The sequence below is a fragment of the Syzygium oleosum genome, unplaced genomic scaffold (assembly GCF_021117445.2).
Source record: "Syzygium oleosum isolate NSW1041296 unplaced genomic scaffold, Sole_v2.1 Sole_v2.12, whole genome shotgun sequence".
NCBI classification, from domain to species: domain Eukaryota; kingdom Viridiplantae; phylum Streptophyta; class Magnoliopsida; order Myrtales; family Myrtaceae; genus Syzygium; species Syzygium oleosum.
In genome coordinates, this window is record NW_026607496.1 from 1,013,034 (window position 1) to 1,040,866 (window position 27,833).

The following is a 27,833-nucleotide window of genomic DNA, read 5'->3' on the forward strand; positions in this document are numbered from 1 at the left end:
CCCGACCTTCTACTCTTTGTTAGCGAAGCCTTTTTCCTTTTCTACTCAGTTATGTTTCTTCTCTCTGAAATATCTCATTAGCTCTACAAATACTTCCGCGAATTCCTAACAATCTTACTTATTATGTTATTATTGATAGTCACTTCTTCCGATATATTAGTTAATTCATTGTACTCCCTTTTCTTTATTATTTAGGTTAATATCATGAAAAATCCCAAATTGATACATCCACGATAAATTTACCCCAAATTAATTTTTTGACTACTAAAAACCCTATATTTGTGATAAATTTACCCTCTACTAATTTCCGTGAAATTGGATTAATACCACGAAAAATCACAAACTAAGGTAAAACCCCAAACCGGTACACCACGTGTCATCCAACTCGTCAATTTAACGGTAAAATTTAACTGAAACTAACGGAGGATAAATTTGTTACAGGTGTATCTGTTTGGAGTTTTCTGTGGTAAAAAGATCAACTTGGGGCAAAATTTGTCACAAGTGTATCAATTTGGGGTTTTTCGTGATATTAATTTTTATTTTTTTCCCCAAAGTAGAAGGCATAGGAGAGATTTATTTTGAAAAAAGAAGAAGAAGAAAGACATGAAAGTACACACTACCCCTCGCAAGCCATGCACATTGCATTTCTAGACCGAGAATCGTAACCGAGAGAGTTAACGGGTATAATAAAATGGAAAATTCAACAAAGATAATGCATAGTAGTCGCACTTGCGTATTACCCTAAAGTCAGGAGGAGATTTGCGTAATTCTCCCCGATTTCCAAAACACTAATCTATCTATCTATCTGTATATATTAATCAGCATATTAAATTGAAAGTCTCTTGTTGTTTTGCGAGCCTAAAGGTATCCCGAAGTCCAAACACGGCCTTCGTCTTGCCATTAATCTTGATCCGTCCGATTCGACAAGCACATCCTCCGATTCGACAAGACAATCCTCACTGTACATCTGTCTAGTACCTGCCAAATTCCAATTCCTCAACTAAAGCGTAAGATCACGACGTCGACCGTTCGTGCCAAAACGATAGAACAGAGAGCATAAATTTGAAAAAAAATGGTTCCAGGCTGCTGCTGCAGCTAAAGAAAGTGGCCTTCAAACCTTCAAGCACTCACCTTTCATAAATCTTTCTTGTTTTCGGCTGTAAAGAAGAAGAAAAACAGAGGAGTGATGTCTCTGGTGGATTGGCTCTCTGGGTTTCTGGCGCCTTAGGACTGGATAATGCAGGGAAGACCACTCTGCTTCGCATGTTGAAGGATGAGGTACTTTCGTTTCGTTTGACTTCATAGAGACTCCCTTCGATGGAAATACACAGTTCTGAAGTTGCTTTTCTCTTATCATGATCTGAGAATTTCTCTTTCCAATCCATTCTTATTTTCGTCATTGATTCCTTTTGTTTCTTGAGGCCTCTCTTCATTTCGTCCCCTGTGTGCTGATTGCATGACTCTTGCGCTTGTGTGCTATCGGTTTATCGTGTATTTCTTGCTGCAGTGCGTTTATGTAGCACGTTCATAGGAGGACGCGCGCTTATTGAACGTAAGCTGAGCAATTCTGATATGGTTCTGCGATTGGCAGAGATTGGTTCAGCACCAACCCACCCAGTTCCCGACTTCAGAGGAAGTGAGTGTAGCGAAGATGAAGCACCAACCCACCCAGTTCCCGACTTCAGAGGAAGTGAGTGTAGGGAAGATGAAGTTCAAAGCTTTCGACTTGGGTGGTTGCCAGATCGCTCGTAGGGTCTGGCGGGACTACTATGCTAAGGTGAAGTTTTGCTCTTTTTCTCTCCTCATTGAAAGCTCCGGATGTGGGATGCCCCTTTAATTGCGTGCCTTCTGTTTGATTCATTTGCGGATTCTGTGATAGTTTCTAAATCTTATGCGCAAAATGATGCATGCGGGGTGGATCGTCCTGCCGAGAGGAGTCGGATGCTTTTTTGCCCCATGAGTTTGGAAAACGGGAAAAACTTTTCCTTCAGCCAATGAAAGTGATATCGGCGAAGAGAGTTCTTTGCTGGGTTAAAAGGCGGTCCTCTGCGACCATGACCGCTGGATGCAGCAGATAGAATGCTGGAACTTTTAGTGATCTTAAGCTAGCGTCGATAGGGTCAAGCATGTTACCATCATGAAACTAAACTTAAATGTAACTATGTGCACGTGAAAAAAGGATTTATCTGTCGACTACATTAGTCATGTGTCACGGGTCGATCGATCTAGCGTTCCCACATCCGTGCGGCCTTAGGAATTTCTCCCCAAGTAAGCCTTTCCACACTCACACTCGCAAGAACTTTAGAGAGAGAAACTCTAAAGAGAGAAGCTCTGAACTTTGTATTGCTTCTTGGAAATGAGAGATGATCAAATGAGGGGAGGAGACCCCATTATATACAAGTATCGGGCTGACCGTATCCGTAGATCTCTCCCCGATCTCAACGGTCGAGATCGTACTCCCCCAACTACCCCACCTACTGCATTTATTACGGAAGGGTACAATTACCGTATCGCCCGCCCCCAGGAATATTCTAGAAGACATCAAGAAAACCCTAGTATTAGAATACTCGGGGCCCGCCTTCTCGTCCAAGGGTCGGTCACGGTCCATCGTCCAGAAAACCTCAGGAACGATCCAATTCTTCGGGCCGTGACATTCTCCCCCACCTATTTGGGCGACGCCCTCGTTGCGTCTTCGGCATGGAAAGCATCGATATGTTTCTTGAATTGCCAAAGAGCTTCCTCGGGCTGCCAACTTGCTTCACTCTCCGGAAGACCCTTCCATCGGATCAAGTATTCTCGCTTCGGCGCACGATATCTCTTCCGTATGACTCAATCCGCCATGATGAAGTCGACGTCTTGATCATAGGAGGTCTTTGCTCCTAGCGGTGCCCGTTGCGACTCCCCTCAATCCGGGTCCTCTTCGTCTACACGGAAAGGTTTAAGCATACTCACATGGAATACCGAATGTACCTTAAGCTTTGGTGGGAGTTCCAGTTTGTATGCGACCTTCCCGACTCGATGCAACACTCGGAATGGCCTCTCATAGTGACGTATAAGCCCTTTATGCACGTCCTTGTATCGGAGCACAAGGTGTAGCTTGGCCAACACCAAGTCCCCGACTTGGAATTCCACGTGCCGTATCTTCTTGTCGGCCCACTTCTTCATGCGCTTCGAGGCCTTGTGTAGACACGTTTGCGCCAAGTCTGCCTGCTCATGCCACTCCTTGGCGAACTTGAAAGCGGATGGGCTACTCCCCTTATAGCCCGTTGCAACCGTACTTGGAGTGAGTGGTTGTTGTCCCATTGCGATCTCGAACGGACTTTGGTTCGTGGACTCGCTCTTTTGAAGATTGTAGGGGAATTGGGCTACATCGATCAACTTCGCCCAGTTCACTTGTGTCGTACTTACATAGTGTCGGAGGTACAACTCCAAGAGTGCATTGACTCGCTCTGTTTGTCCGTCAGTTTGGGGATGCACGCTCGTGAAGAAGTTGAGATCCGACCCTAATAATTTAAAGAGTTTAGTCCAGAACCTATCCGTGAATCGAGGGTCGCGATCGCTCACGATCGTTTGTGGCACTCCCCAATATTTGATGACGTGCTTCAAGAATAACTTGGCCGCCTCCTCGGCCGGACAATCTTTCGATGCGGGCACGAACGTCGCGTACTTGGAAAATTGATCCACCACGACCATAAGAGTCCGACACCCTTCGGACTTTGGCAAGTTGACAATGAAGTCCATGGAGACACTCTCCCATGGACGCTCCGGGATGGGAAGTGGCTCCAAAAGCCCCGCCGACGACCGTTGTTCAAGCTTGTCTTGTTGGCATACAAGACATGTCCGTACATATGCCTCAACGTCGTTGCGCAAGTGAGGCCAAAAGTATCGATCCTCCACAAGCGCCGTAGTGCGGTGGATCCCCGGATGACCCGCCCATTTGGAATCGTGCCACTCTCGTAGGATTTCCTTCCTTAGCTTCCCATGGAGGGGAACGTACAACCGTTGTCCCTTGGTGTAAAGCAAGTCGCCTTCACACCAAAATTGCCGGGTCTTGCCTTCCTGAGCATGGTCGAGGAGTGCCTTGGCGGTTGGATCATGTTTGAGCCCTTCCTTGATCCGTTCGTTCCATGGATTCTCGGGACGAGTTAGGGTTGACGCCAACTCCGCCTTTCGACTAAGAGCGTCGGCCACGGAGTTCGCCTTCCCAGGCTTGTGCGACTCAATGACTTTCCACTCCTTTCGTCTTCTAGTTTACAAATTTAACTCGGGACAGCTCTTGTTGCCCACGTTTTCAAATGAGATTAGCATCAAGCGATTGATCTTCCCAACTTTCTTCTCTAGGTTGATGCAGTAGTATCCCTGGTGGACGCCCACGACAAGGAGAGGTTTGCGGAATCAAAGAGGGAGCTCGATGCCCTCCTTTCAGAGGAAGCTCTTGCCAAGGCGCCTTTCCTCGTGCTCGGGAACAAGATAGATATCCCGTATGCGGCTTCTGAGGACGAGCTGCGGTATCATCTCGGGCTCACCAACCTCACGACCGGCCAATGGAAAGTGAATCTCGCAGATCAGACTGTTAGACCCCTCGAAGTGTTCATGTGCAGCATCGTGCGCAAGATGGGCTACGGCGAAGGGTTCAAGTGGATGTCGCAGTACATCAAGTAGAGAGCCGATCTGCGGGGGGTTAGTAAACGTGTCGTATGGATGTTGTACTTCTTTTTTGCCATAGCCGAAGCCTTTTTCCTTTTCTACCTAATCATGCGTTTTCTCTCCGAAACATCTCATTAGTTACCCGACCTGTTCTTGGGTCATGCATGGGATTTTCTTTCCTTTTCTTGATTTTTTTTTTCCGGCCATCTAAACCACTTCATTTGTCAAAGGACCTCTTTGACTAAAACTCTATTAAATGAAAAGAATTTTAATGTTTAGGAGATTTTACACAAAACCCTATGAGCTTCGCTATGGCAAACCTGTGCGCTCGAACTCATGCTCATGACACAATACCCCCCTCCACTTTCATTTTGTTGTAGCCGTTAACCTCTTTTTCTTAACTGTCGACACGGTGCGGTGTGCGTGACTTTCAAAGGGTAGAAATACATTTTCATCTCGTTTTCTCGAAGGAAATATCGTTTTTACGCTTCTTTTGACGTAAAAAAAATGGAAGAAAAAAATAAAATAAAACACCAATTAAATAAAAATGAAAAAGTCTCAATACCGGAAAGGTCAAATAAAAAAATTAATAGTTAATCGTTATGTATATGTAAAGGGTTAATCGATGCAAGAAATAAATGATAATATTTTTTCCAAAAAATAAAAATAAAAATTGAAAGGAAACGACAGCATCAACTCAACAAGAAAATGAGGAACCGAATCAATAACGATTTTTTAAATATCAATTATTGCCAATCATCTTCTCGCATTGGTTAATCGTTCAATATATTCAAAATCTATATATATATTTTTTTTTGGTTGCCCGACTTTTACTTTTTGTTAGCGAAGCCTTTTTCCTTTTCTACTCAATTATGCTTTCTCTCTCTAAAAAATCTCATTAGCTATACAAATACTTCCGCGAATTCCTAACAATCTTTGCTTATTATGCTATCATTGATAGTCACTTCTTCCGATATATTAGTCAATTTATTATACTCCCTCTTCTTTATTTTTTGGGTTAATATCATGAAAAATTCTAAACCGGTACATCCATGACAAATTTACTTCAAACTGATTTTTTAACCACAAAAAAATCCAAACCGGTACATTTGTAATAAATTTACCCAAAAACTGATTTTTTGACCATGAAAATCCCCAAACTGGTACATTTGTGACAAATTTACCCTACACTAAATTCCATGAAATTGGATTAATACCATGAAAAATCACAAACGGATACACCCGTGACAAACGCAGGTAAAACCCCAAATCGGTACACTCGTCAACTGCCACGTGTCATTCAACTCAACAATTTAACTGTAAAATTGAACGGAAACTAACGGAAGGTAAATTTGTCACATGTATACTAGTTTGAGGGTTTTCTTGTGGTCGAAAAAAAAAAAGCTTGGCGTAAATTTGTCACAAGTGTACCGGTTTGGAGTTTTTCATGGTATTAACCCTTTTTTTTTTTCCCTAAAGTCGATGGCAAAGGAGAGATTTATTTTGAAAAAAAGAAAGAAAGACACGAAAATACACATCATCCCTTGCAAGCCATGCGCATTGCATTAGTAGACCGAGAATGTACCCGAGAGTTAACTGGTATAATAAAATGAAAATCAATAAGATAATGTACGGTCGTCGCACATGTGTATTGCCCTAAAGTCAGGAGGAGATTTGCTTAATTCTCCCCGGTTTTCAAAACACTAATCTATATATTTGTTACTAATCAGCATATTGAATTGAAAATCTCTTGTTTCTTTTTTGGCCTTTTTTTTGCGAGTTTAGATGTGTGCTCATCTTGATCCATCCGATTCACCAATCACAAAACGTCAAACGCATTCTCACCGTACAGCTGTCTCACATGCATTACTACCCTAAAGTCAGGAGGAGATTTGCGCAGTTCTTCCCGATTTTCAAAATACTCATTTATATATGTGTTGATAATCGGTATATTAAATTGAAAATCTCTTCTTCTATTTTTTTCAAGTATAAAGTGCCCGGAAGTAAAAAAAAAAATGAAAAAGCTTCTTCATGACCTTGTCGTTTTTCGTTCCAATCAAGGAGGCACACCTCATCCCCTCATCTTGATCCGTCCGATTCGCCGATCACAGAAGCGTCAAACGCATCCCGACCGTACAACCCGTCAAACGCCCGCGGCCCTCCAGTTCCTCCACGTAAGCATCCCACGTAACCTCGGACAACTGTCGCGCGTTGTTCCCCGCGTCTGCCACGCTGTCATCTTCCCCCGGGGGGACGCAACCCACCCAATCAGCACCGTCCACGTAGACAAGGCTCGACATCCACCGCGGATAGCCGGTCATCCGCCCCCTCCCAACGCGCCACGTGTGCAATCAACCGTGGATGCGATGCGTACCCGTCTCACCGGCGTAGCCGGTAAACTCTGTTGGCACGGATAGTATCCAACCAGAGAGTATAAATTCCAAAAGGGTTCCTGCTGAAGTTGCTCCAAGCTTCACGCTCTCACCTTTCTCTTCAAGCTCTCACATTCCTCAATTCTTTCTTCTTGTCGGTTGAGATTTCGGGAGATTTTTCACTTGGGTTTCGTCCAAAGAAGGGAAAAGTGAGGAGCCATGTTTCTGGTGGACTGGTTCTATGGAGCTCTGGCGTCTCTGGGTTTGTATCAGAAGGAAGCGAAGGTCTTGTTCTTGGGGCTGGATAACTCAGGGAAGACCACCCTGCTTCACATGTTGAAGGACGAGGTACTTTCATCTGGCTTCAGGGCGACACCCTTTGGCGGAAATTCACAGTTCTGAAGTTGCTTTTGTCTTATCGTGATCTCTTTTTTTATCTGTTTCTATTTTTCGTCGCCTTTTGTCTTTCGAGGCCTCTCTTTGGTGAGTTGATTGCATGATTCTTGCGCTTGTGTGGCATGGGTTTATCGTGTATTTCTTAGTCTACAGTTGGTATATGTAAGAGCATAACATTTCTGGTCTGGCTCTGTGATTGGCAGAGTTTGGCTCAGCACCAACCCACCCAGTTCCCGACTTCAGAGGAACTGAGTATAGGGAGGATAAAGTTCAAAGCTTTCGACTTGGGTGGTCACAAGATCGCTCGTAGAGTCTGGCGGGACTACTACGCTAAGGTGAAGTTTTGCTCTTTTTCTGTCCTACGAAAGCTCCTGATTTGGGATATACGTTTAATTGCGTGCCGTTTGGATGATTATGGTTTCTGTCATAGTTTTTGACTTTTCTGCATATTGATGCATGCGGGATGGATCATCCTACTGAGAGTAGCCTGATGCTTTTGATTAATCATGTTAAACTTAACACTTCGAACGCTTCATTCTTGTCTGTGAGTGTGTTTCTTGTACAGTTATTGTTGGTTGTTTGTTTTGTAAAACAAACAAAATAGTGCATTTTCCTTTGTCCCACATAGGAAAGTTTTGAGAAAAAGTGGGTTACTTTATAACTGTGAATATCTTCTTGCTCTTTAGAGTGAAGACAATGAGGTGTGTGCTAGTCCACACAATACCCGCTTGCGCGGCCGCGGTTTAATTAGCACTAATCCCTTTATATTTTTATTTTATTTCGTAAGGTTATCTTATTAATTTTTATTATTTGAAAGGTTGTTTTTTGTTTATTAAGTAATTTTCGAAATTATGAAAATTCGGAATTATATATATTTATTTATTTTATTCCGAATTTTACACGTGTCTTTCCAAGACAACTTTTGGAGATTATACTTGTTCAGTTTTCAATCTTTTCCGAAGGGTTGCATCTATTCAGTTTGCAACTTCTTCCGAAGGAATATCTTTGTTAGCTTTGCAACCTTTCGTGAAGAGTTGCCAATGTTCTTTAAGACCGATTTCTATATATGTCAGTTTTTGGCAAGAAAGAAAAAAAGATCAATTTCTTCAAGTCTTCTTTCGAAAAACTACAGTCATCATTTCTTTTGTTTCCTAGAGAGACCCTGGAGAAATACTAGAATTGCTATCTAGTATTCTCATTTTGAGACTTTGTTGTATCCTGGAGGATTTTTGCCGGTGACCATTAGCAACAATTGTGGGGCAAATAAATCCTTAAGGAAAGTGATATCACGCCTCAAAGTCCGACTTGATTGCTCTTTGATTCGAAGCCATTCAAATTTACAACAGTTATAAGGTAAAGCACGTTGGACATTGGATATGAATCATGCGAACTCTTGAATTTTGAGTCGACATAGAATTAGTCGGGCGCATTTAGAGTAATGTTGAAGCCCGATTCTTAACTTTCGGTTCACTGTTGTTTTTATTTAGCGCATTCTGTTTTCAATAGAACAACCTGTAATTGAACATTTAGTTTACTTTGAGATCAGGTCTGACTTGTTGGATTGAGGTGATGGAATGCTTATGCGATCGCCACAACCTAGCCGTCGTCCATTTGTACTTCTATCTTTCATATTCTACATTGCTTCCAATAGGGGCTTTATATAGGCCAAAAAGAAACATGTATTGCAGGGACTGATTTTCAGTAGTCTGGGTTGGCGAGTGACATGTTTTCATGTTATCTGGTGGTCTGTAAGATGGTTTTCTCGCACACTGTTGATTTTGGTTTTCTCCCTCTTCTAGTTCTCTTCGGATAACATTGTATCCATTGCTACTCCATTTTCAAGATACTGTATATAGTCAGTGTGGTTGACTTGCAGTGTTTATAAGTCAGATGTTACTATCTGATCTAATCAACTAGAAGTTTTGGCCAGTGTATTCGGTACTGGTTTTTCCTTGCTGCAAAAATTTCCGTTTTCTGGGATACACTCTGACGATGTGATTCCGCGATAGGGGAACCCAAGTTTAGCATCTAGGGGATGTGGCCTTTATCGACTGGCCGGCACTCGTTCACATTTGGCATTTTTTAACTTTAAACGATCACGTCATATGTTTATTGTTTCATATTGTTGCTGCACATGTATGGGAGCATGTGAAACAATCACTTTGTGGAAGATGACGGATGCTTTGGAACTTGTATACAGGTCGATGCGGTGGTGTACCTAGTCGACGCTTGTGACAAGGATAGATTCGCCGAGTCGAAGGAGGAGCTGGACGCTCTCCTCACAGACGAGTCACTGGCGAAGAAGGTCCCGTTCCTCGTCCTGGGAAACAAGATCGACATCCCTTACGCCGCGTCGGAGGACGAACTGCGGTACTATATGGGCCTCACCAACTTCACCACCGGGAAGGGCAATGTCGACCTCACCGGCACCAACATCCGCCCTCTCGAGGTCTTCATGTGCAGCATCGTGCGCAAGATGGGCTACGGCGAGGGCTTCAGGTGGCTCTCTCAGTACATCAAATGAGCATTTCTCTTCCTGGGGTGTGTTTTGTTGCTGTAAGTGGCTGAACTGGCGTCGGGTTTATGCGCTCGCGTCTATATAGATGCATATAAACTAGTGTTAAGCAACCGTAGAAGTTCATTTAGCTTTTGATAGTAAGCAGTTTGCTTTGTGTCTATGAATTTTGCTCAATTTTTGGTGTCAAAAGCAATAAACTTGAGAAGTAGGTCTCGGATTTCATTCACGCATCTGTTTTTCGACTGGTGTCCTTAATACGTCTTTACATTCTTTCATTCACGTTATTAAATGTTCTGGATTCGCATGTTTAATGCTTTTACCAACCTACTTGTGAGAAAAAAAAATGTTGAAATGTTGAGGCTCGATTTGTTCGATCAACTTTTGGTTGTTATCGACAAATATTTAGACTTAGTCGATGGAGTAGAGTGTGGTCAATAATGAACGGAACAATTGACAATTTGAAGGGAATCGACAACTTGCTAAGGAAGTAATAAAGTTATCAACGAAAGCCTTCATCAAAATTTGAGAAGGTGATTGATAGTTATCGATAGTAAGCAATTGACAAAAAACATTTTCGCTGGATGGTTATGTTTATTATTGCCACTAATTTAGGATTTTTTTATAACTTATTGTGGATAAGTATTGCTAAATAATAGGAGATTGTGTGATTTTTTTTTTGTTATTTCTTTATTCAAATTCAGTAACCGTTCTATGTAATAGTCGGTAGAGGGTTATAAATACCCCAAGTGTATTAATTGTAAACGACCCCTAATCAATCACATAACTCAATGTTCTTTTGCAAATCTTTATCTAAACATCCTTGCAATTTACATGACAGGACATAATTATCTCCTACTTTCGTACCTTTAATTCTCTTTTCATTTACTTTCTGTTCAAATTAACAAAAAACCCTTCACAACCTTTGTGGATTCATATCGATCCATTTACATTTAAAGGATATTTCATCATTTTTTGTGAAACAATTGCACAATAGCTTTTTCGATTTTTCTCTTAATGTGACTTTTTTAAATTAATGTTATGAGCCTAAATGGCAACTTGTGCATTGGGCAAAAAGAATATAAAAATAAGACAATTTCAACAATATTTGAAAATACAATATTATAGTACTCTATAAAATTTATCAAGTAAAGCTAGATATTTTAGATGTATTGAATATAACTGTGCAAGGAATACTTGGAACAAAGTTGATACAGACTTTAGAATGCAATTGGTATATATACTGACTACAATTAAAACGGAACTTAAAACAATGTCAACAAGAAAATCACACTCAATAGTATAGTATATTGACTACAATTACTTTCCTAAACCACACATTAAATCTCGTTTAGAAAATTCACTTATATTGTAACTCATTATAACTAGATAATAAAGAAATAGTAGGAGTTACGTAATTGATTCTGAAAATTTCACATGGAAAGCTTCATTAATTGCTTGAGTAGTGTCTAAGTTAAGGCATCTATATCTATCGAGGGTTTTAGGTGTTACGTTTTTATGCAACCCTTATATTATATTTGACAGGGGTAACGAGAAAGGAAAAGAAAGGATTTAAGCAATCACGGGGAAGTAAAAAGAGAAGATTTGAAAGGATTGAGCTATAATGTTGCTTGGATGTTAGCAACGGAAAAGGAAAAAAAAAGAATACACTATAACATGCATATCCTTTTGTGTGTTTAGAAATTGAAAAAAAATAAGGGTATAAACGAGTAAGAAGAAAAATTGTTTTTATTAAATACACATATATCTCGTATTTCGCAAAAAATTATCCAAAAAGTCCAAACCTATTATACGATAGTTAATTCAATCCTAAACTTTTCAAAACTCAAAGCATCTCCGGACCTACCTTGGGCTAAAGGTCTTTAGAGGCCTTTGGAAAATGCAGTTATTCAAAAATTTTGCCGAATATCATTTGCATTGTCATCAAAGACTTTAGAGCCCAAAGGGCTTTTGGCAAAGTGTTGCCAAACGCACCCTAAGTAGCAAATCTACATTGGACATAGCCTTCGGGGCGATCAATTGATGAGGGACTTGTCTTACACTCTACTCTCAAAGGATTTGCATAGACGTGACCCGACACTTCTGTGTAATCTAGCTATAAGTAGCAAGAATTCAATTACGACAGTACACACTTAATTCCACTTTGCTGCTTTTTTCACTCGAATCGACCTGCACAAGTGGGGATCGCCGGATTGGGGCATGCGCGGTCGAATTCGATAGCTCTGCTCGTGAATCTTCTTCCTCTTGTCGGACATTAATGTTAGTTCGAGACGGGGACGTCCAACCCCTAAAGTGGAAAGATAGCGTTTGGTGAATGTCAAAGTTGGTGAATCTTTGGGCCCATAGAAAGATAGTGGCAACGCAAAAATAGAAGGGAAAAAAAAGGATTTAATGACGTGCGACCAAGATTTGGCACTAAAGATTGCATGCATTTGTGCTTGATAACAGCATTTTGGACCATCCAAGGACGGCACGGTTTGTTCCTTACGCTTTAATTAGGTTAGGTTATTTCGTTATTGTCTTAAACAAAAAAAAAGCCAGCTTCCCTGCCCCCCATAAGAAAGGGCGGAAATGAATAAGATACAATTTGAACAGTTTTTTGTTATTCATTTGAAGCGTAAAAACAGTTTTTCGGGAGAAATTATCCAATTAGTCATAAACTTATTGTACGGAGTCCTAAATGTTCAAGATTTTTCAATTCCTGAACCTTTGCGCATAATTCCAATGTAGTATTCCAGCAAATTTTCACTGGAAATCGATGACATGGCGGTCCAGTCGTTGTCGGCCTTCCCACATGACACACCACCACGTTAGTGATTTCCGGCGAGAATTGGCCGGAAGGGTTACATTGGAAATTTTTCGCAAATGTTGAGGACTGAATTGGCAAAATTAGAAAGTTTATGATTGAATTGATATCCGTACAATATGTTTATGATTGATTGGGTAATTTCTACTTAGTTTTTCACATGAACATATTGTTTAAATGACTCCATAAAACTAGGTTAATAAAAAAAACCAAAGCAAAGCAAAAACTTTTTGCTTTGGATATCTTTTATTGTACATCAAGGGAGGGAAAATTTGTGCCAAAAGGTTTTTCTAATTAAGAACCTACATTTTCCTTCTTTGCCATTTTATATGCGAACTAATTAAGTCCAAACCTTGGCCGCGCAAGTGGTCGTAAATTAGAGCATTTTCATGCAAATGATTGGATTCGAACGGGTGACCTCCAGTTTTCGAATCGTAAATCTCTCATCACTCCAACCAACTGTGTCAGCCTCAGTCACCGTTTCAATGAGAGCCGTGGGCGTGTTTGCAATTCTTGTGAGCAATAATATCACTAATTCAATCACAGTTGCCCTCCGCAATGATTCCTCTTGTATCGTGAGGTAAGAGCTATATCGGCGTCTAGTAAAGGGCGATGGCGCTGCTCCGAGTTAAGAAAGAGTGTTAAGTTTTTTCGAACACTATCAAATGCCACTTCAACGAGTTCTAACTATTTGGTGTAGCTAAACTTTATATTATATCCAAATGAATTTAAAAATAACTCAATGATATTATTGTTTATAAATGAAAGCAAAAAATAAATCAATCCAAACAGCATCTAAGGATGCCATGAACCTACTCAAGTTTAGCCCTAAGCACTTCATGCAGCTACGTGTAATTATGCCATGCAGCCCTTCTCGCAGCATATGTAGGTTAGCTTTATGATATGGACGTGGTTGTTGATCTTACATTATCTACCTAACCCGACGAAATAAAAAATCAAGCATAAACAGATATATGACTTTTGTCCGGAGAGCGACGACTCAATTTTTCTTGATGTGAGATTTTTATAGGACCACTGTCAACTATTTTAACAGCTTAAGCTATTAGATAAAGCCGTAATTTATTATTTAAATATTCTAACACTCCCCTCACGCTTAGTCTGATCTTTTTGCCTAGTACTAAGCGTTGACATATTTAATTGGAGAGGCAAATGTGGCCTGGAAAGATTTCAAATCGGAACCTCCTGCTCTGATACCATGATAATTGTAAAGCGAAAAATAAAGTTATAGAATTTTTTGTTTATTTCATTGAACTATACATAAGCTTATTTATGGGCTTTATAGAATGGCTATCTATAGTAACATAATATTACAATAAAAATTACAATCAATTTGAATAACAAGATTGTGCTTGTGAGAAATACTCACAATTAGAATAACGAGATTATGATATGAGAAATACTCAGAATCAGACAATATATTTCTAACATCCCCTCAATCTCAAGGTGACATGGAAGAAAGCAACTGGAGTTTGGAGAAAAGATCTTGAAAACGCCATGGTGGATGTGTCTTAGTGAATACATCAGCAATTTGATTAACTGATGAAGTGGAGATAAGACGAATGGTGCCTTGAAGCACATAAGAATGTATAAAATGGCATTATATCTCAATATGCTTGGTGCACTCATGGAAAACATCGTTTTGTGCTTATTAGATAGCACTCCGATTGTCGCATTAGAGTACCGTTCCACCGTTATGATGGATGCCCATGTCCTCTAATAGCCATTGCAACCATAATAATTCTACTGTCGTATCAGCAAGAGCACGATATTTAGCTTCGTACTAGATCGAGCGATAACAGTCTGTTTCTTGCTACGCCATGAGATAAATGAGTTGCCTAAAAAGAAGTAGTAGCTGGTGGTAGAGCGACTATCAAGAGAGTCTCCAACCCAATCAGCATCAAAGTAAGCCATTAACTCCAAAGTAGATTGAGCAGAAAAGTGAAGACCATGAAATAAGATGCCGTTGACATAGCTAAGAACAACAATATAATGAGTGGTTCAATGATGCGGTCATGAACTGGTTATATCAGGACGAGTCACAATGAGGTATACACTCGAAATGAATGTAAAATGCACTCAAGAAACAGAGAATGATATAGACAATTTTGTTGATTTTTCTTCCACTTGTAATAAGTAAAGTCCAAAAAATGTCGTTAAGGTATCACGTATCACTTGTATACAGAGCTTATATGTTATTTATATAGATGCGGGTCTCCTTCCATTTATAAATTTAAGCATTTGAGTTTGACATTTTAACATCGTATCTGAGTCGGGTTCTGCCCCAATTTATTTTGCGTGTACGGTCTCCTGTTCATCAAATCCCACTTGTCATTCTCCACACTCGAGGTTTATATGTATAATCTTTCTCCACCAATATGTTTTTTTTTTTTTTTTTTTTGGTAACCCAGAGAACCCCCGCACGGCCGACAACCGGGGAGTAAACCCTGGGGGCGACACGTGCTAGCCACCACACACGTGCCACCGGTTAAGTCACCCTGCGGCGCCCGGGATTCGAACACTCAACCTTTTGCGAGAGGAAGAGTGCGCGCTCCAGCAGCGCCACCCAGGCGGGTGGTTTCTCCACCAATATGTTTAAGCTTGTAAATCGGGAAAATTACCGAAACAGTCCTAAACCTATTGCAATTGTGCCATTCAGTCATAAATATTTTGCATTTGTATCAATTTAGTCCATTTGGCCAATTTTGACCGGCCAGCACTAGCGTGGACGTCGGCCGGCGCCGGCCAACTATGATGTGGTAATTTTTTTTAAAAAAATTCTTTTCTTTTTTCCTTTTTTTTCCTCGTCTTCTTCAACTTCTAGCCGGTTACTGGCAAGGGCGAGGCTCATTCGCCCTTGGCAAGGCTTGACCTCACCTAGCCACTGGCGAGGTCGCCAAGGCTCATCCTAGCCGTCGCTGGGGGAGGGCCAACCTCGTTAGTGGTCGGCGAGTTCAAGCCTTGCCATGGCTGAGCGAGGCTCATTGTTGTAGTCGCTCATGAGGTCGAGCCTTGCGGGCCCCCGCCTTTGGCCGATCGCCGATTCCAATGATTGGTTAGAGGTTGAAGATGTGGGGAGGAAAAAAAAAAGAAAGGGAAAGAAAAGAAACAAAAAGGAAAAAAGAAAAGAAATAAATAAATAAATAAATAAACTCAAAAAAAAATTAAAAAATTGCCACGTCAGTGTTGGCCAGACGGCCAAAATTTGCGAATGGACTGAATCGGCACAAATGCAAAAGGTTTAGGACTGAATTGACACAATTACAATATGTTAAGACTGTTTTGATAATTTTCCCATCACTCTATCAAATGGAATGGCTCTCATTTACCAAAAAAGATGTCGAAAACCAATGACACTTGAATATCACATATATAAATCTATCGTTTACTTAATGTACTCCTGAAACATTAATTAATTATTAATTGTGGGTGCATTAAGCTTTTCTAATAGGAGGAGAGAATCATAATTTTAGACCTAACGATACAAAATTATAACTAAGGAAAGAACAACTTTTGTAACTCAAGTTCTCTTCAATTATAAAATATTTGATGGGTTGAAGTTTGAAGAAATTGCTCTACTATACTCTTAACATGTGAATCAACGGGAAAAAAATCATCATAAAAGTGCGGAGATAATAAGTAGAATTTTTTCTATAAAAGAAAATATGGCTCAAGTAACGGGCTATGCATGCATATGGCAGAGGTGGTTGTGCATAGAAAACACATGTTTAATTACAGAAGCTATGTTTAGAAACTAAGTTGTTCCCAATCTACGAGCTATATAAGATGTTTGGAAAAGTCAAATTTGTCCCTGTGCTATTAAATGAGACTATATGTTTAGGGGAGGGTATCATGGGGAATATGCGATATGGACGTAGAGGTTCTTCATGCACAGGCCTCTTTTCCCATTTAAGCAAGTGCGTCGCGTCGTGCTCCAAAAGCAGAGTGAGGGTGACATCGATACAGACATCCCGGGGGAGAGGGAGGGACTGAGGCGATGGTGAGGGACACAGACGATCTGCCGAAGAACGAAGCGAACTTCTTGGCTCTCACGCCGCTGTGGTTCCTGGAGCGGGCTGCGACAGTTCACCCGAACCGGCGATCGCTGGTCCACGGCCCGGTCACCTTCACTTGGCTCCAGACTTACCAGCGATGTTGCCGGTTGGCCTCCGCTCTCTCCAGGCGCTCCATCGGCATCGGTAGCACGGTGCGCTATCTCATTCCCTGAAATTACTCGTCTATCTTCGTTTCCCATGTTTCTGGCAATGATGGTGAGAGATGGTTCTAATGCCAGGAGCTCCTGTTTCTTTCGGCTTTAATTTGATGAGGAATCGAAATCATGGAATAGCCTATTTTATGTAATTGCGTCTTCGATTCTCATGAATTGCGATTTCTTTACTGGTTTTTAAGACTCTTCGATCGATACGAGCACCAATGGAGGATCGGATTCTCATTTGGTTGGTGATGATTGGTTGATTTTGGTGATATAAATCCGCAGCCACTCACTTGGAACGTTTGAATCATGCGGAAGTCCTTGTGTCCAAAATTTGCTTTGCTTGTTATACTGTGTGTCCATTATTGTTTCGGGCGTCCACCGTGATTCTCTCTCCTTTCTTCTATGCTTGCTGCTCACTTTTTGCCTGTGTGGGTAGCGCTGTGCAGGTTGCACTGATTGCGCCGAATGTGCCTGCCATATATGAAGCTCATTTTGGAGTTCCCATGGCCGGAGCTGTACTAAATTGTGTTAATACACGTCTTAATGCGCCGACGATTGCATTTCTTCTCGACCATTCATCTTCTGCCGTGGTAATGGTGGACCAAGAATTCTTTCCGGTGGCTGAGGAAGCTCTGCAGATATTAGCAGAGAAGAGCGAGAAAGACTATAAGCCTCCACTTCTGATAGTCATAGCCGAAGGAAGCTGCGACCCCGGAAAACTCGAACGCGCTTTAGGAAAAGGGGCAATCGAGTACGAGAAATTTTTGGAAACCGGCGATCCGGAATTCGCCTGGAAACCGCCGGAAGATGAGTGGCAGAGCATTAGTCTCGGCTATACTTCCGGCACAACCGCCAGTCCTAAGGGAGTGGTATTAAGCCATCGAGGCGCATACCTAATGTGCATACATAGCCCTCTTGTTTGGGGGATGAATGAAGGAGCCATCTACTTGTGGACTTTGCCTATGTTTCATTGTGATGGCTGGTGTTTCGCCTGGTCACTGGCTGCTCTTTGTGGAACCAGCATATGCCTCAGACAGGTCAAGCTTCAAGGTTCAGAAATTGCTTCTTTTTCACAATTTTGGTTGACAATTTGCTGCCTGAGATGCACAACATCATTCGAAGCATACGCATAAGTGAAATGTTTCGTTTGGGTTAATCCAGGATTATCTGCTTTTAAGTACTATGGTTTTTACAGAAAGAAACCCTAATAGGGTATCGAATATCTCGAATGTCCTGTGGATCAATTGATGTCGACTCTAGCTTATATATGCCCGAGTCATCATCCGTGTACTTCGTTGATTAGACACAGAAGGTTTAAATCTTGTAGGTTGTTTGGATCAAATGAGAACGTTCTGTCCTCACATGCGTATTTGAGCCCAAGTCATAGGGACACAATCTCGAAATTTTCCATAATGGCTGCCAATATCATGAACTATGATCAAGTCGAGTTTATTGATTTCAATCACTGACATAATGTTTCTTGCCAAAGAAAACACAACACCAAATTTCGCGGGTACTGTTCACTCGGGCAGAAATGCTCCCTTCTGTGGTTCTCGCTGGTACTGTTCACCCGCCGGAGTGAGGTGGATTCCGGCTGATTCAGGTGGCGATTGGAGCTGAGTCTTGGTGACAAGGTCCATTGGGCTCCCCTCGTCCTCCCTTCCAAAGGAATCCTCTTCCTTTTCAGTGTTGAGGACGCATTTCCAGATCTGAATCTGTTCTTCTGGTTTGAATCTCCTTCGCGGTTACTGTTCATCCGACGAAGTGAGATGGATTCTGGCTGTTTCCGGTCGTGATTGGAGCTGGTTGTTGAAGGCAAGGTCCCTTGGGCTCCCTTCTTCCTTCCCCTCCAAAGAATTCTACTTCTGTTTCAGTTTAGTGGGCGGATTACCAGACCTGAAAATTCCTCTGGTGGTGTTCTTTCGCTGGTTCTGTTCTCCCGATTCTGAGGCTGGATTTTCTTCTTTGCTGAATCAGACCAAGCTGAGCACTCTCTCTGCCATCCCTTCCTGAAGGTAATTCTCTGGTTGGAGTGGAAGTTGTGCGTGTGGTAGTTGCATTTATGCTGGTGCGTAGGATACCTGCTAGGATTATTGCCTGTTTTGGTTTCCTGATGTTGGGTTGACTGGTTGGTGGTAGTAACTGGTTGGTGGTAGTGGTGTGTTCCCTCTGGAGGAGGATACAATGTCTGAACCATCCCCTGTTATAGCAACTGAACCCCCTGTTGAGGAAGGCCATCAGACGGTTGTAGGTTCTGAAGTGAGCAGAATGCCTGGAAATGAAAATGCTGCTTCCTTTAAGACAGCTGAGCCTAGGGGGAAAGCGGTTGCTTTCACTAGAAAAAGCCCCCCTCCTGGTTCCAGACCTGACCATAAAGGGAATGCTAGGCGTAGTCGCAGCAGAGGTCGTTCCAAAAGTCGGCATACCCCTAGACATGCCCACATTGCTAGCCCTCCTGCTGGTACCGATCTTAGAACACTTGCTGCAGGCCACGCCAATAAGGAGAGGCCGAGCTCAAGCACTCAACCTGCTCCTGCTCAGGCGTCCAGATCTTGGGCTAATGTGGCTAAGGCCTTGACAAAAGGGTACAACCTGGCATATGTCCCTCCCTTAGTTGAAAATGGTGAGATCATTGTCGACATAACACCTGAGGTTGCTGCTGCAGAGAGTCCGAGGTGGCTGGAATGCCTAGTCGGTCACTACATAGGGAAGAAAGTCCCTTTTAAGTTGACTGAAGAGGCTATAAAAAAGTCCTGGGGCGACCAAGTAGTCGATGTTAAATTGCATGAGAATGGTTTTTACTTTCTCCGTGTTCCTAATGCTGAATTTCGCAAGAAGATCCTAGATATGGGGCCGGTATCAATTTTTAGTTGCACCTTACTTCTTCAGCAGTGGCATCCAAAAATGACACTTAAGAAGGGCAAGCTGGATTCAATCCCGGTGTGGGTCAAGCTAAGGGACATCCCCTTCTCCCTCTGGTCTCCGGCGGGCATTGGGCGCATTGCTAGTGCAATCGGCAAACCACTTTATGTGGATGCACAAACTGAACAGCTGTCCAGAATATCCTATGCCCGAGTATGCATAGAGATTTCAGCCACTAGTCCTCGACTGGAGTCCGTCAAGTTCAGGTGGGATGGTGAAGTAAACTCGATAAGTGTTGAATATGAATGGAAACCGCTTGTATGCCCATCGTGCGGAATTTTTGGCCACAAACCGGGAACTAAGGGCTTTGATTGTGCCCCTCATCAGACTGAATCCCGACCTGAGCCTGCCTCTCGGTCCCAAGCAGCAGACGACTGGACTTTGGTCAAGAGGAAAAAGGTAATTCATCTTCTGCTCTACCCTCAGAACAGCGGCAACACACCCCATATCGCAACATGGACGTAGAGGTTCCTCTGCCTCCTACTGCCAGGTCGATTGTCCCTCTGCCATCTGCTGTGGACTCGGTTGCTGAACCAGACCCAGTCAGAATCGACCTGATCAACTCCAAGAACCTTGAGACAGGTCCTGGCCCTTCTTCTTCTCGGTGTCCAGCAAGCACTCTGGTTCAGCAGATTCTGGATTCCTCCCCTGTTCCGTGCCCAGCAGGCCCTGGTGTGTCCAAAACTGCACCTGGCCTTCCCCTGGCGCATGGTTTGCATCCCGCTCATGACCAGGACTCGCTTAGGCCTGTTCTGAACTTCCTGGAAGGACCTAACGCAGTGACACTCCCCTTGGCTGCCTCTGGTCCTCAAGGACGTCTTCAACAGCAACTTAAGGACTTTGATATTAATTCTCATACGTCCTCTGCAGATTCTTCTAGCTCACACGCCGGGGGAGAAAATAGTGACTCGGAAGAACAATTGGAGGGAGAACCGACTGTTATTTCCCCCCCAACTACACGTTCTCGAACCTTGGCTTCCCTAACTGCGGAGGATCCATCCAAGGCCCCCATGGGGCCGATCCCTAGCATAAGCTGCCTCGGTATGATCCCCGGCCCGTCCTCCTCAAAGAAGAAAGATAAGAAGAGGAGGTCTAGGAGATCTCGGAGATAATATCTCTTATCCCTGTAATGTTTTTTGGTATTTGGAACATAAGGGGACTAGTAGGTCCCCTAAGACAAGCGGAAATTCGTACCTTTATCAGGGTCAACCGCCTCTCTTGTATCGGTATCATCGAAACTAAAGTTAAAGACTCTCTTTTTTGATGGGATTTCGTGAGGTTTATGTGGTAACTGGTGCTGGAAAGCTAACTACGATTCTTCTCCCCTTGGTAGGATTTGGTTTGGCTGGAACCCTGATGAGCTGGAAACTAGTTTTCTATACTCTTCCGACCAACTGATTCATGTTTAGCTTAGGCTCCTGAATATGAATAAACTTTGCCTCTTTACAATTGTTTATGGCGAGCATTCTTTTGTTAAACGGCGTCCGTTATGGACTGACCTTGTTTCTATCTCCTCTTGCGACTTACCGTGGGTTGTTGCCGGGGATTTTAATGCAATCAGAGATCCTACTGATAGAGTGGGTAGCACTACTCCCTGGATTCCGGCTTTCGATGAATTTGGGGAGTGTCTAAACCAGGCGGGGTTGGACGATATTCGATATGTGGGGTTTAGATACACTTGGACCCATTCTTCTGGTGATAGCCGAAAACTCCGCAAGATTGATCGAGTACTCGCAAATGACACATGGATGCAACAGTTCTCCTTCTCGGAAGTCAGTTTTCTTTCTCCTGGGATTTCAGACCACTCTCCCATGGTGGTAAAAATTCTTTCGTCACTTAATTCCAAGAAACCATTTAAGTTTTACAACTTCTGGACTTCTCATCCCAATTTCTTGGAACTTGTGAAGCAAGCTTGGGATACACAGGTAGTCGGTACACATATGTATATTATTTGTTGTAAACTGCGAGTGCTTAAATAGAAGTTGAAACAACTAAACAGGAGTTTCTTTTCTGACATCTCTATAAGAAGCGATCAACTTAGATCTGATCTCTACGCCGTTCAGGCGGCCCTTGAGCAACACCCTTTTGACCGGAGGCTCCAAGATAGAGAAGCGGAGCTCACACGATCCTTTTCTACGATGAGAATGCAGGAGGAATCCTTCTACAGGCAGAAATCCCGTATTCGATGGCTCAAAGAAGGAGATTTAAACACGCATTATTTTCACCACTTTGTTAACAAAAGGCGTGTAACAAATCGAATACTCTCGACTTCAACCGATGAAGGGTCTTTAGTTACTGAACCTCAGGCGGTCAGGGCTCATATTGTGAATCACTTCCAGGATCTACTTAACGGTGCTCCTGCTTCCACTGGGCCCTCTGTTAGCGAGATAGGTATGTTCCTTGGCCGGGTCCTTGATGAGAATCAAAGGAACTTGTTGGCGCTTCCGGTCACAGATGAGGAAATCCGGTCCACACTTTTCTCGCTTGCTAAGGGAAAAGCCCCTGGACCGGACGGTTATAATATTGATTTTTTTAAATCTAGCTGGGAGATCATTGGACCCTCCACTCTTATAGCAGTAAGAGATTTCTTTGAATCACGATGCATGCTTAAAGAGATCAATAACACCATTCTCACTCTTGTTCCGAAATCCCCAAACGCTTCAGTTATGTCGGATTTCCGTCCTATTGCTTGTTGCAATACTTTATATAAGTGTATCTCCAAGATCTTGGCTAGAAGGATAGCGCGTGTCCTTCCATCACTAATTGGCCCCGCCTAATCGGGCGTTTGTTAAAGGACGAAGGATCGTGTGACAATATCTTGATAGCCCAAGAGCTATTTGGCGGATTTCCACCACCGGCCTTATCTTTCCAAGTGTGCTATTAAAGTGGATTTCCAAAAAGCATATGACACTGTTGACTGGAGCTTCTTAGAAAAGGCTTTATTGGCCTTCAACTTTCCTGTCTCCTTTACCAAGCTGGTGATGGCTTGTGTTACGACAGCTAAATTTTCAGTTTCCATTAATGGGGAATTGCATGGCTACTTTGGGAGCTCTAGGGGCATTCGCCAAGGAGCCCGTCTATCACCTTACCTTTTTATTCTGGTTATGGAGATCTTCTCGGGCATTCTAAAGGCTAAAACTGATATGCCGGATTTCCACTGGTTTTGGCGATGCAAAAAGACCCGGTTATCGCACCTCTTCTTTGCGGATGATGTGTCGTTGTTCTCGAAGGTCACTTGAGGTCGGGTTCAACCGATAAATGAATCTCTCCTCTTGTTCTCTGATTGGTCTGGTTTAAAACCGAATAAGGCGAAAAGCAATATCTTCATCTCGGGAGGGACTCGGGCGTTGCATGACCAGCTAATTCAATGCCTCGGGTTTCAAAGAGGTACATTGCCATTTCGTTATCTTGGTGTGCCTATTATCTCAACTAGATCGCGTAAGATGGACTGTAAAGCCTTGATTGACTCTATCACGGCTCGTGCCCGTTCCCCGGTCCCAACGCTTTCTTTCCTTTGCTGGTCGCCTACAGCTTATAAAGTCGGTCTTGCATTCCATTCAAGTATACTGGGCCACCATCTTTTCTCTACCCAAATCAGTATTGCATAGTATTGAGGCTGTTCTGCGACAGTTCCTATGGATTGGTGGTGCTAAAGTAGCGTGGAAGGCTGTATGCTTACCCAAAGAGGAAGGTGGACTAGGCATCCGGAGACTTGAGGAATACAATAATGCTATGACTTTAAAGCACATTTGGCTTCTTTTCACTGACAAAGAATCGTTGTGGTGTAAATGGATACACTCTAATTTTTTAAAGAAGGCTAATTTCTGGATTGTGTCCAAACCTACATTCTGTTCCTGGACATGGAAGAAAATCCTTGATATGCGCGCTTCTGCCCAAACTATGTTCCGGTGGAATATTGGAAATGGGCGATCTGTCTCTTTCTAGTTTGACTGCTGGCACAATAGGGGGCCGCTCTACCCTCTCTTTAGCGATGTCGAGATCTACCAGTCGCGCATTCCTCGGGAGACTACATTACGGTCCTTCTATGAAGGCTCCTGGCAACCATCTAATACCCTGGCCACTATTATGAGTTGGAGGGATGCCACTCCGATCTTTATGGACAGTACGATGGATAACTTCGTCCGGACTCCTCATCCATCTAAATCCTTCTCTGTCAATCGTGCTTGGAATCATATCCGAAGGAAATGGCATCCAACCCCTTGGCATTCCTTCATCTGGGACCGACACATAGCTCCCCGTCATGCCTTTCTTCTATGGCTAATATCTCTTAACCGGCTACCTACCCAGGTATTCCTATTACATAATCACAGGATTGACGATGCCTTGTGCGCTTTTTGTGGTCCTACACCAGACTCAATCAACCACCTTTTCTTTGAATGCGCCTCCACCAGTAGATTGGCTTCTCTTTGGGCGACAAAATGTAATCTACCCTGGCGCAACCGTCCCTGGCAAGATCATATTATGTGGGCGATGCAAGTATGCGGAGGATCCTCGTTTGCTCACCGCATCTCTAGATTTTCCTTTGGGGCTTTATGTCACATTATTTGGACCGAAAGGAACAATGCGATCTTCAGGAATAAGAGCGTCTTTATCCCTGGCATGCGTAAGCATCTTTTCAAAGTCGTCAAGGACAAGGCCATCTCTATGGGGAGAGTTGAGGACACATATAGGAACCGCATTCTACAGAGGAAGTGGGACCTACCTCCTTCTATCTTTGGGTAGTCTTTGCTCCACTGTTCCTAAGTGTCTCTCTCCAACGGGTCTCCGGAGTTTTGACGTCGCCCTTCCATCCCGCTACTGGATTGGTTGTCTTTGTTTTTTTTATTTCTATTTTCCATGTTCTTAGCCGTCCTCCGGCTTGTTGTATAGTTCCTGCTGGACCCTCTTGACCTTGTATGGACATTACTATGTCCTAATATGGTCATGAGCTGGTTTGGGCTTAGGTTGTACTTGGTGTTGTGAAAAGTTATACATATTCTTACCTTACAAAAAAAAAATAATGTTTCTTGCCCGATAACCATAGCAACCCTATTTGCATATAATTACGTTACTGTCTGTTAAGTTCCCTCGGTAGGTGGGGGCAAGTGGACGTTACACATAGTTTGGTAGGAGGGACAAGGAGGGATAAGAAGGGAAAAGGAGCGATTCTAAAGATATGATATTGTTTAGGAGGGATTATGTATTGGGAAAATTAATAAAAATATTCTAAACTTATTATAATTGTGTCAATTTAGTCATAAATCTTTTTTTTGCCAATTGAGTTATAAACATATGCATTTTTCTCAATTCAGTCTATCCGGCCAATTTTTAAATAATATCTTAATATTTTTTATTTATTTATTATTTTCTTTTTCCTTTTCATTTTTTTCTTTCTTTTTCTTTTTTTTCCTTACCTTTTTCCGCGGCGACTAGCCAGAGGCAAGGGCCAGCGGGGGCGAGCCTTGCCATGGCTGGGGGAGGAGGCTCAACCTTGCAATCGCCGAGCCGGCGAGATCAAGCTCGCCAACACTCACCTCTAGCCAGTCGCCAAGGTACCCCGACTGGCTAGAGGAAGAAGTGAAGAAAAAAAAAAGAAAAAGAAAATCGAAAAATTATTAAAATATTATTTAAAAATGTCCACGTCAGCATCGCCCGCGTCACATAGGACCACCGGTGTTCATATTTGCGATTTCCGACCAAAATTGATCGGATGGACTGAATTAACACAAATGCATAAGGTGTAAGTCTCAATTGGCCAAAAAAAATAAAGGTTTAAGACTTTTTTTTGGTAATTCTCCATTGTGTATAATATAAACCAAACTTCTTGTTTCTCGCTTGCTTGACAGAGACAAACCTCTTTTTCATGTCTTCTTATCTTCCTCAGGTAACAGCGAAGGCAGTTTACTCGGCTATCGCCGAACATGGAGTGACTCACTTCTGCGCCGCGCCTGTGGTTTTGAACACCATCGTCAACGCCACCCCTGAAGAAACTATTCTCCCTCTCCCTCACACCGTCCACGTAATGACCGCCGGCTCCGCCCCGCCACCTTCTGTTCTTTTAGGAATGTCCCAAAAGGGCTTCCGCGTCATGCACGTATACGGCCTCTCCGAAGTGTCCGGTCCTTCCACGATCTGCGCATGGAAGCCCAAGTGGGATTCGCTGCCACCAGAACATCGAGCCCGCCTCCATGCGCGCCAGGGCGTTCGTTGCATGGCGCTCGATGGCCTCGACGTCGTGAGCACTCAAGACATGAAGCCCGTCCCTGCCGACGGCAAAACCATCGGAGAGATCGTGATGCGGGGCAACACAATCATGAAAGGCTACTTAAAGAACCCGAGAGCCAACGAGGAGACTTTTGCAGGTGGGTGGTTCCACACCGGGGATCTCGACGTGAAACATCCGGACGGATACGTCGAAATCAAGGACAGGTTAAAGGACATCATCATCTCCGGAGGTGAAAACATAAGTAGCATAGAGATTGAGAACACGTTATACACTCATCCCACGATTTTGGAGGCGTCTGTGGTGGCGAGGCCCGACAGCCGATGGGGAGAGTCCCTTGTCCTTGGGTGACGCTTAAGCAGGGAGTGGACACGTCTGATGAGCGGCGGTTAGCGGATGACATAATGAAGTTTTGCCGGGAGAAGATGCCGGGTTATTGCATCCCGAAGTCCGTCGTCTTCAGGCCGCTGCCGAAGACGGCAACCGGGAAGATACAGAAGCACTTGCTAAGGCAAAGGAAATGGAACCTGTCAACTATGTCAAGTCATGATTGGCGCCATGGTTGAGACGGGTCTGATCTCTCGAATTCAAAACGAGAACAAAGAGCAAATCAAAGGTTGAAGTAATGGGTAACATGCGCAGTTGAGTAAGACAACCACGTAGCAATGACGGGCTGCGGAGGAGCCCGGGGTCTACTGTAACTGTGCTTTAAACAGAACTAGACCTCAACCATTCCGCTATCTATTTTGTGCTCTTAGTGAATAAAATCTATATAAAAAGTTACTTGCGATTGCTCAAGATTATAAGTTTAAAATGATATAAAATTTGACCAAATGGGTACGGGCATCAAAGAGCAATCTTAATTGGAGACTTTAAGTTTGTGACAAGAAATTGCTTAACCATATTCCCTCCAAAGCAATAGAGACTCGTACCTTACCATTCTTTGTTATTAAAAGTATAGTACTCAAATTTCATAATACCTTTTCTTGCCTTCAAAGGATAATGGACCATTGAGTACATTATGGGTTTTGGAGTGTGGATACCAAATTTGAAAGTTGGCTTCATAATAAGTAGTTCCTTCGTACCAACCATGCGCGTGCTTGACTTGAGACGGATTTGGATGATTTTCAGCAGAAAATATTGATGTGAATTTCAAAAGTGAGGATATATACATATCGAACTATGAGATTTGTTTGGTAGTTGATAAACGAATTAGGCACAAATAACTAAGAGAGGGATGAATTGGTTGTTTAAGGAATCTCGAAACTTTTTCATGAGTAAGTGTCGAATAGCGCATAAAATGTGCACTTGTGCCATAGAAAGGTCTTGCATATGCAGAAATAGTTTTGTTGTATCAATAGATTATAAAGAAGTGCAAGGAATGCGAAGCACGTAATTTATAGTGGTTTGATCTTTTCACTCCGCTTATGCACTCTCCTAACTCGAACAGTTCAAATTTGAGGCCAAAATTTATTATGTAATTTTTAAGATATTATAGCATCTTCTACTTATTACTTTGCTTCTACATATACTAAGACGCGTTTGGTAACGTTTCTACTTCTTTATTTTTCTGTTCTTCTGTTCTCTGGAACAAAAAAAGAACATAAATCTATTTGGTGATGCATTTTATTTTTCTATTTTCTAGAATAAAAAAATGGCCAAGAAATAGATTTGGAACAGAAATAAGAAGTAGATTT

General features: G+C 42.7%; 2 protein-coding genes and 1 pseudogene across 2 annotated transcripts; all 3 read left to right on the top strand.

The window, feature by feature from the left end:
• Nucleotides 1-1,072: 1,072 nt before the first annotated feature.
• On the top strand, nt 1,073-4,662 carry LOC115666800 (GTP-binding protein SAR1A-like). The gene is made up of 5 exons (XM_056316633.1): nt 1,073-1,082; nt 1,166-1,278; nt 1,592-1,597; nt 1,652-1,777; nt 4,342-4,662. The coding sequence occupies exons 1-5, from the start codon at nt 1,073-1,075 to the stop codon at nt 4,660-4,662; spliced, it is 576 nt and encodes a 191-aa protein (XP_056172608.1).
• A 2,465-nt stretch (nt 4,663-7,127) lies between these two features.
• Nucleotides 7,128-10,222, top strand: LOC115677192 (GTP-binding protein SAR1A-like). The gene is made up of 3 exons (XM_030600300.2): nt 7,128-7,367; nt 7,619-7,750; nt 9,616-10,222. The coding sequence occupies exons 1-3, from the start codon at nt 7,239-7,241 to the stop codon at nt 9,937-9,939; spliced, it is 585 nt and encodes a 194-aa protein (XP_030456160.2). The 5' UTR covers nt 7,128-7,238; the 3' UTR covers nt 9,940-10,222.
• Nucleotides 10,223-16,730: 6,508 nt separating this feature from the next.
• Nucleotides 16,731-26,814, top strand: LOC130139494 (acetate--CoA ligase CCL3-like; annotated as a pseudogene).
• Nucleotides 26,815-27,833: the final 1,019 nt, after the last annotated feature.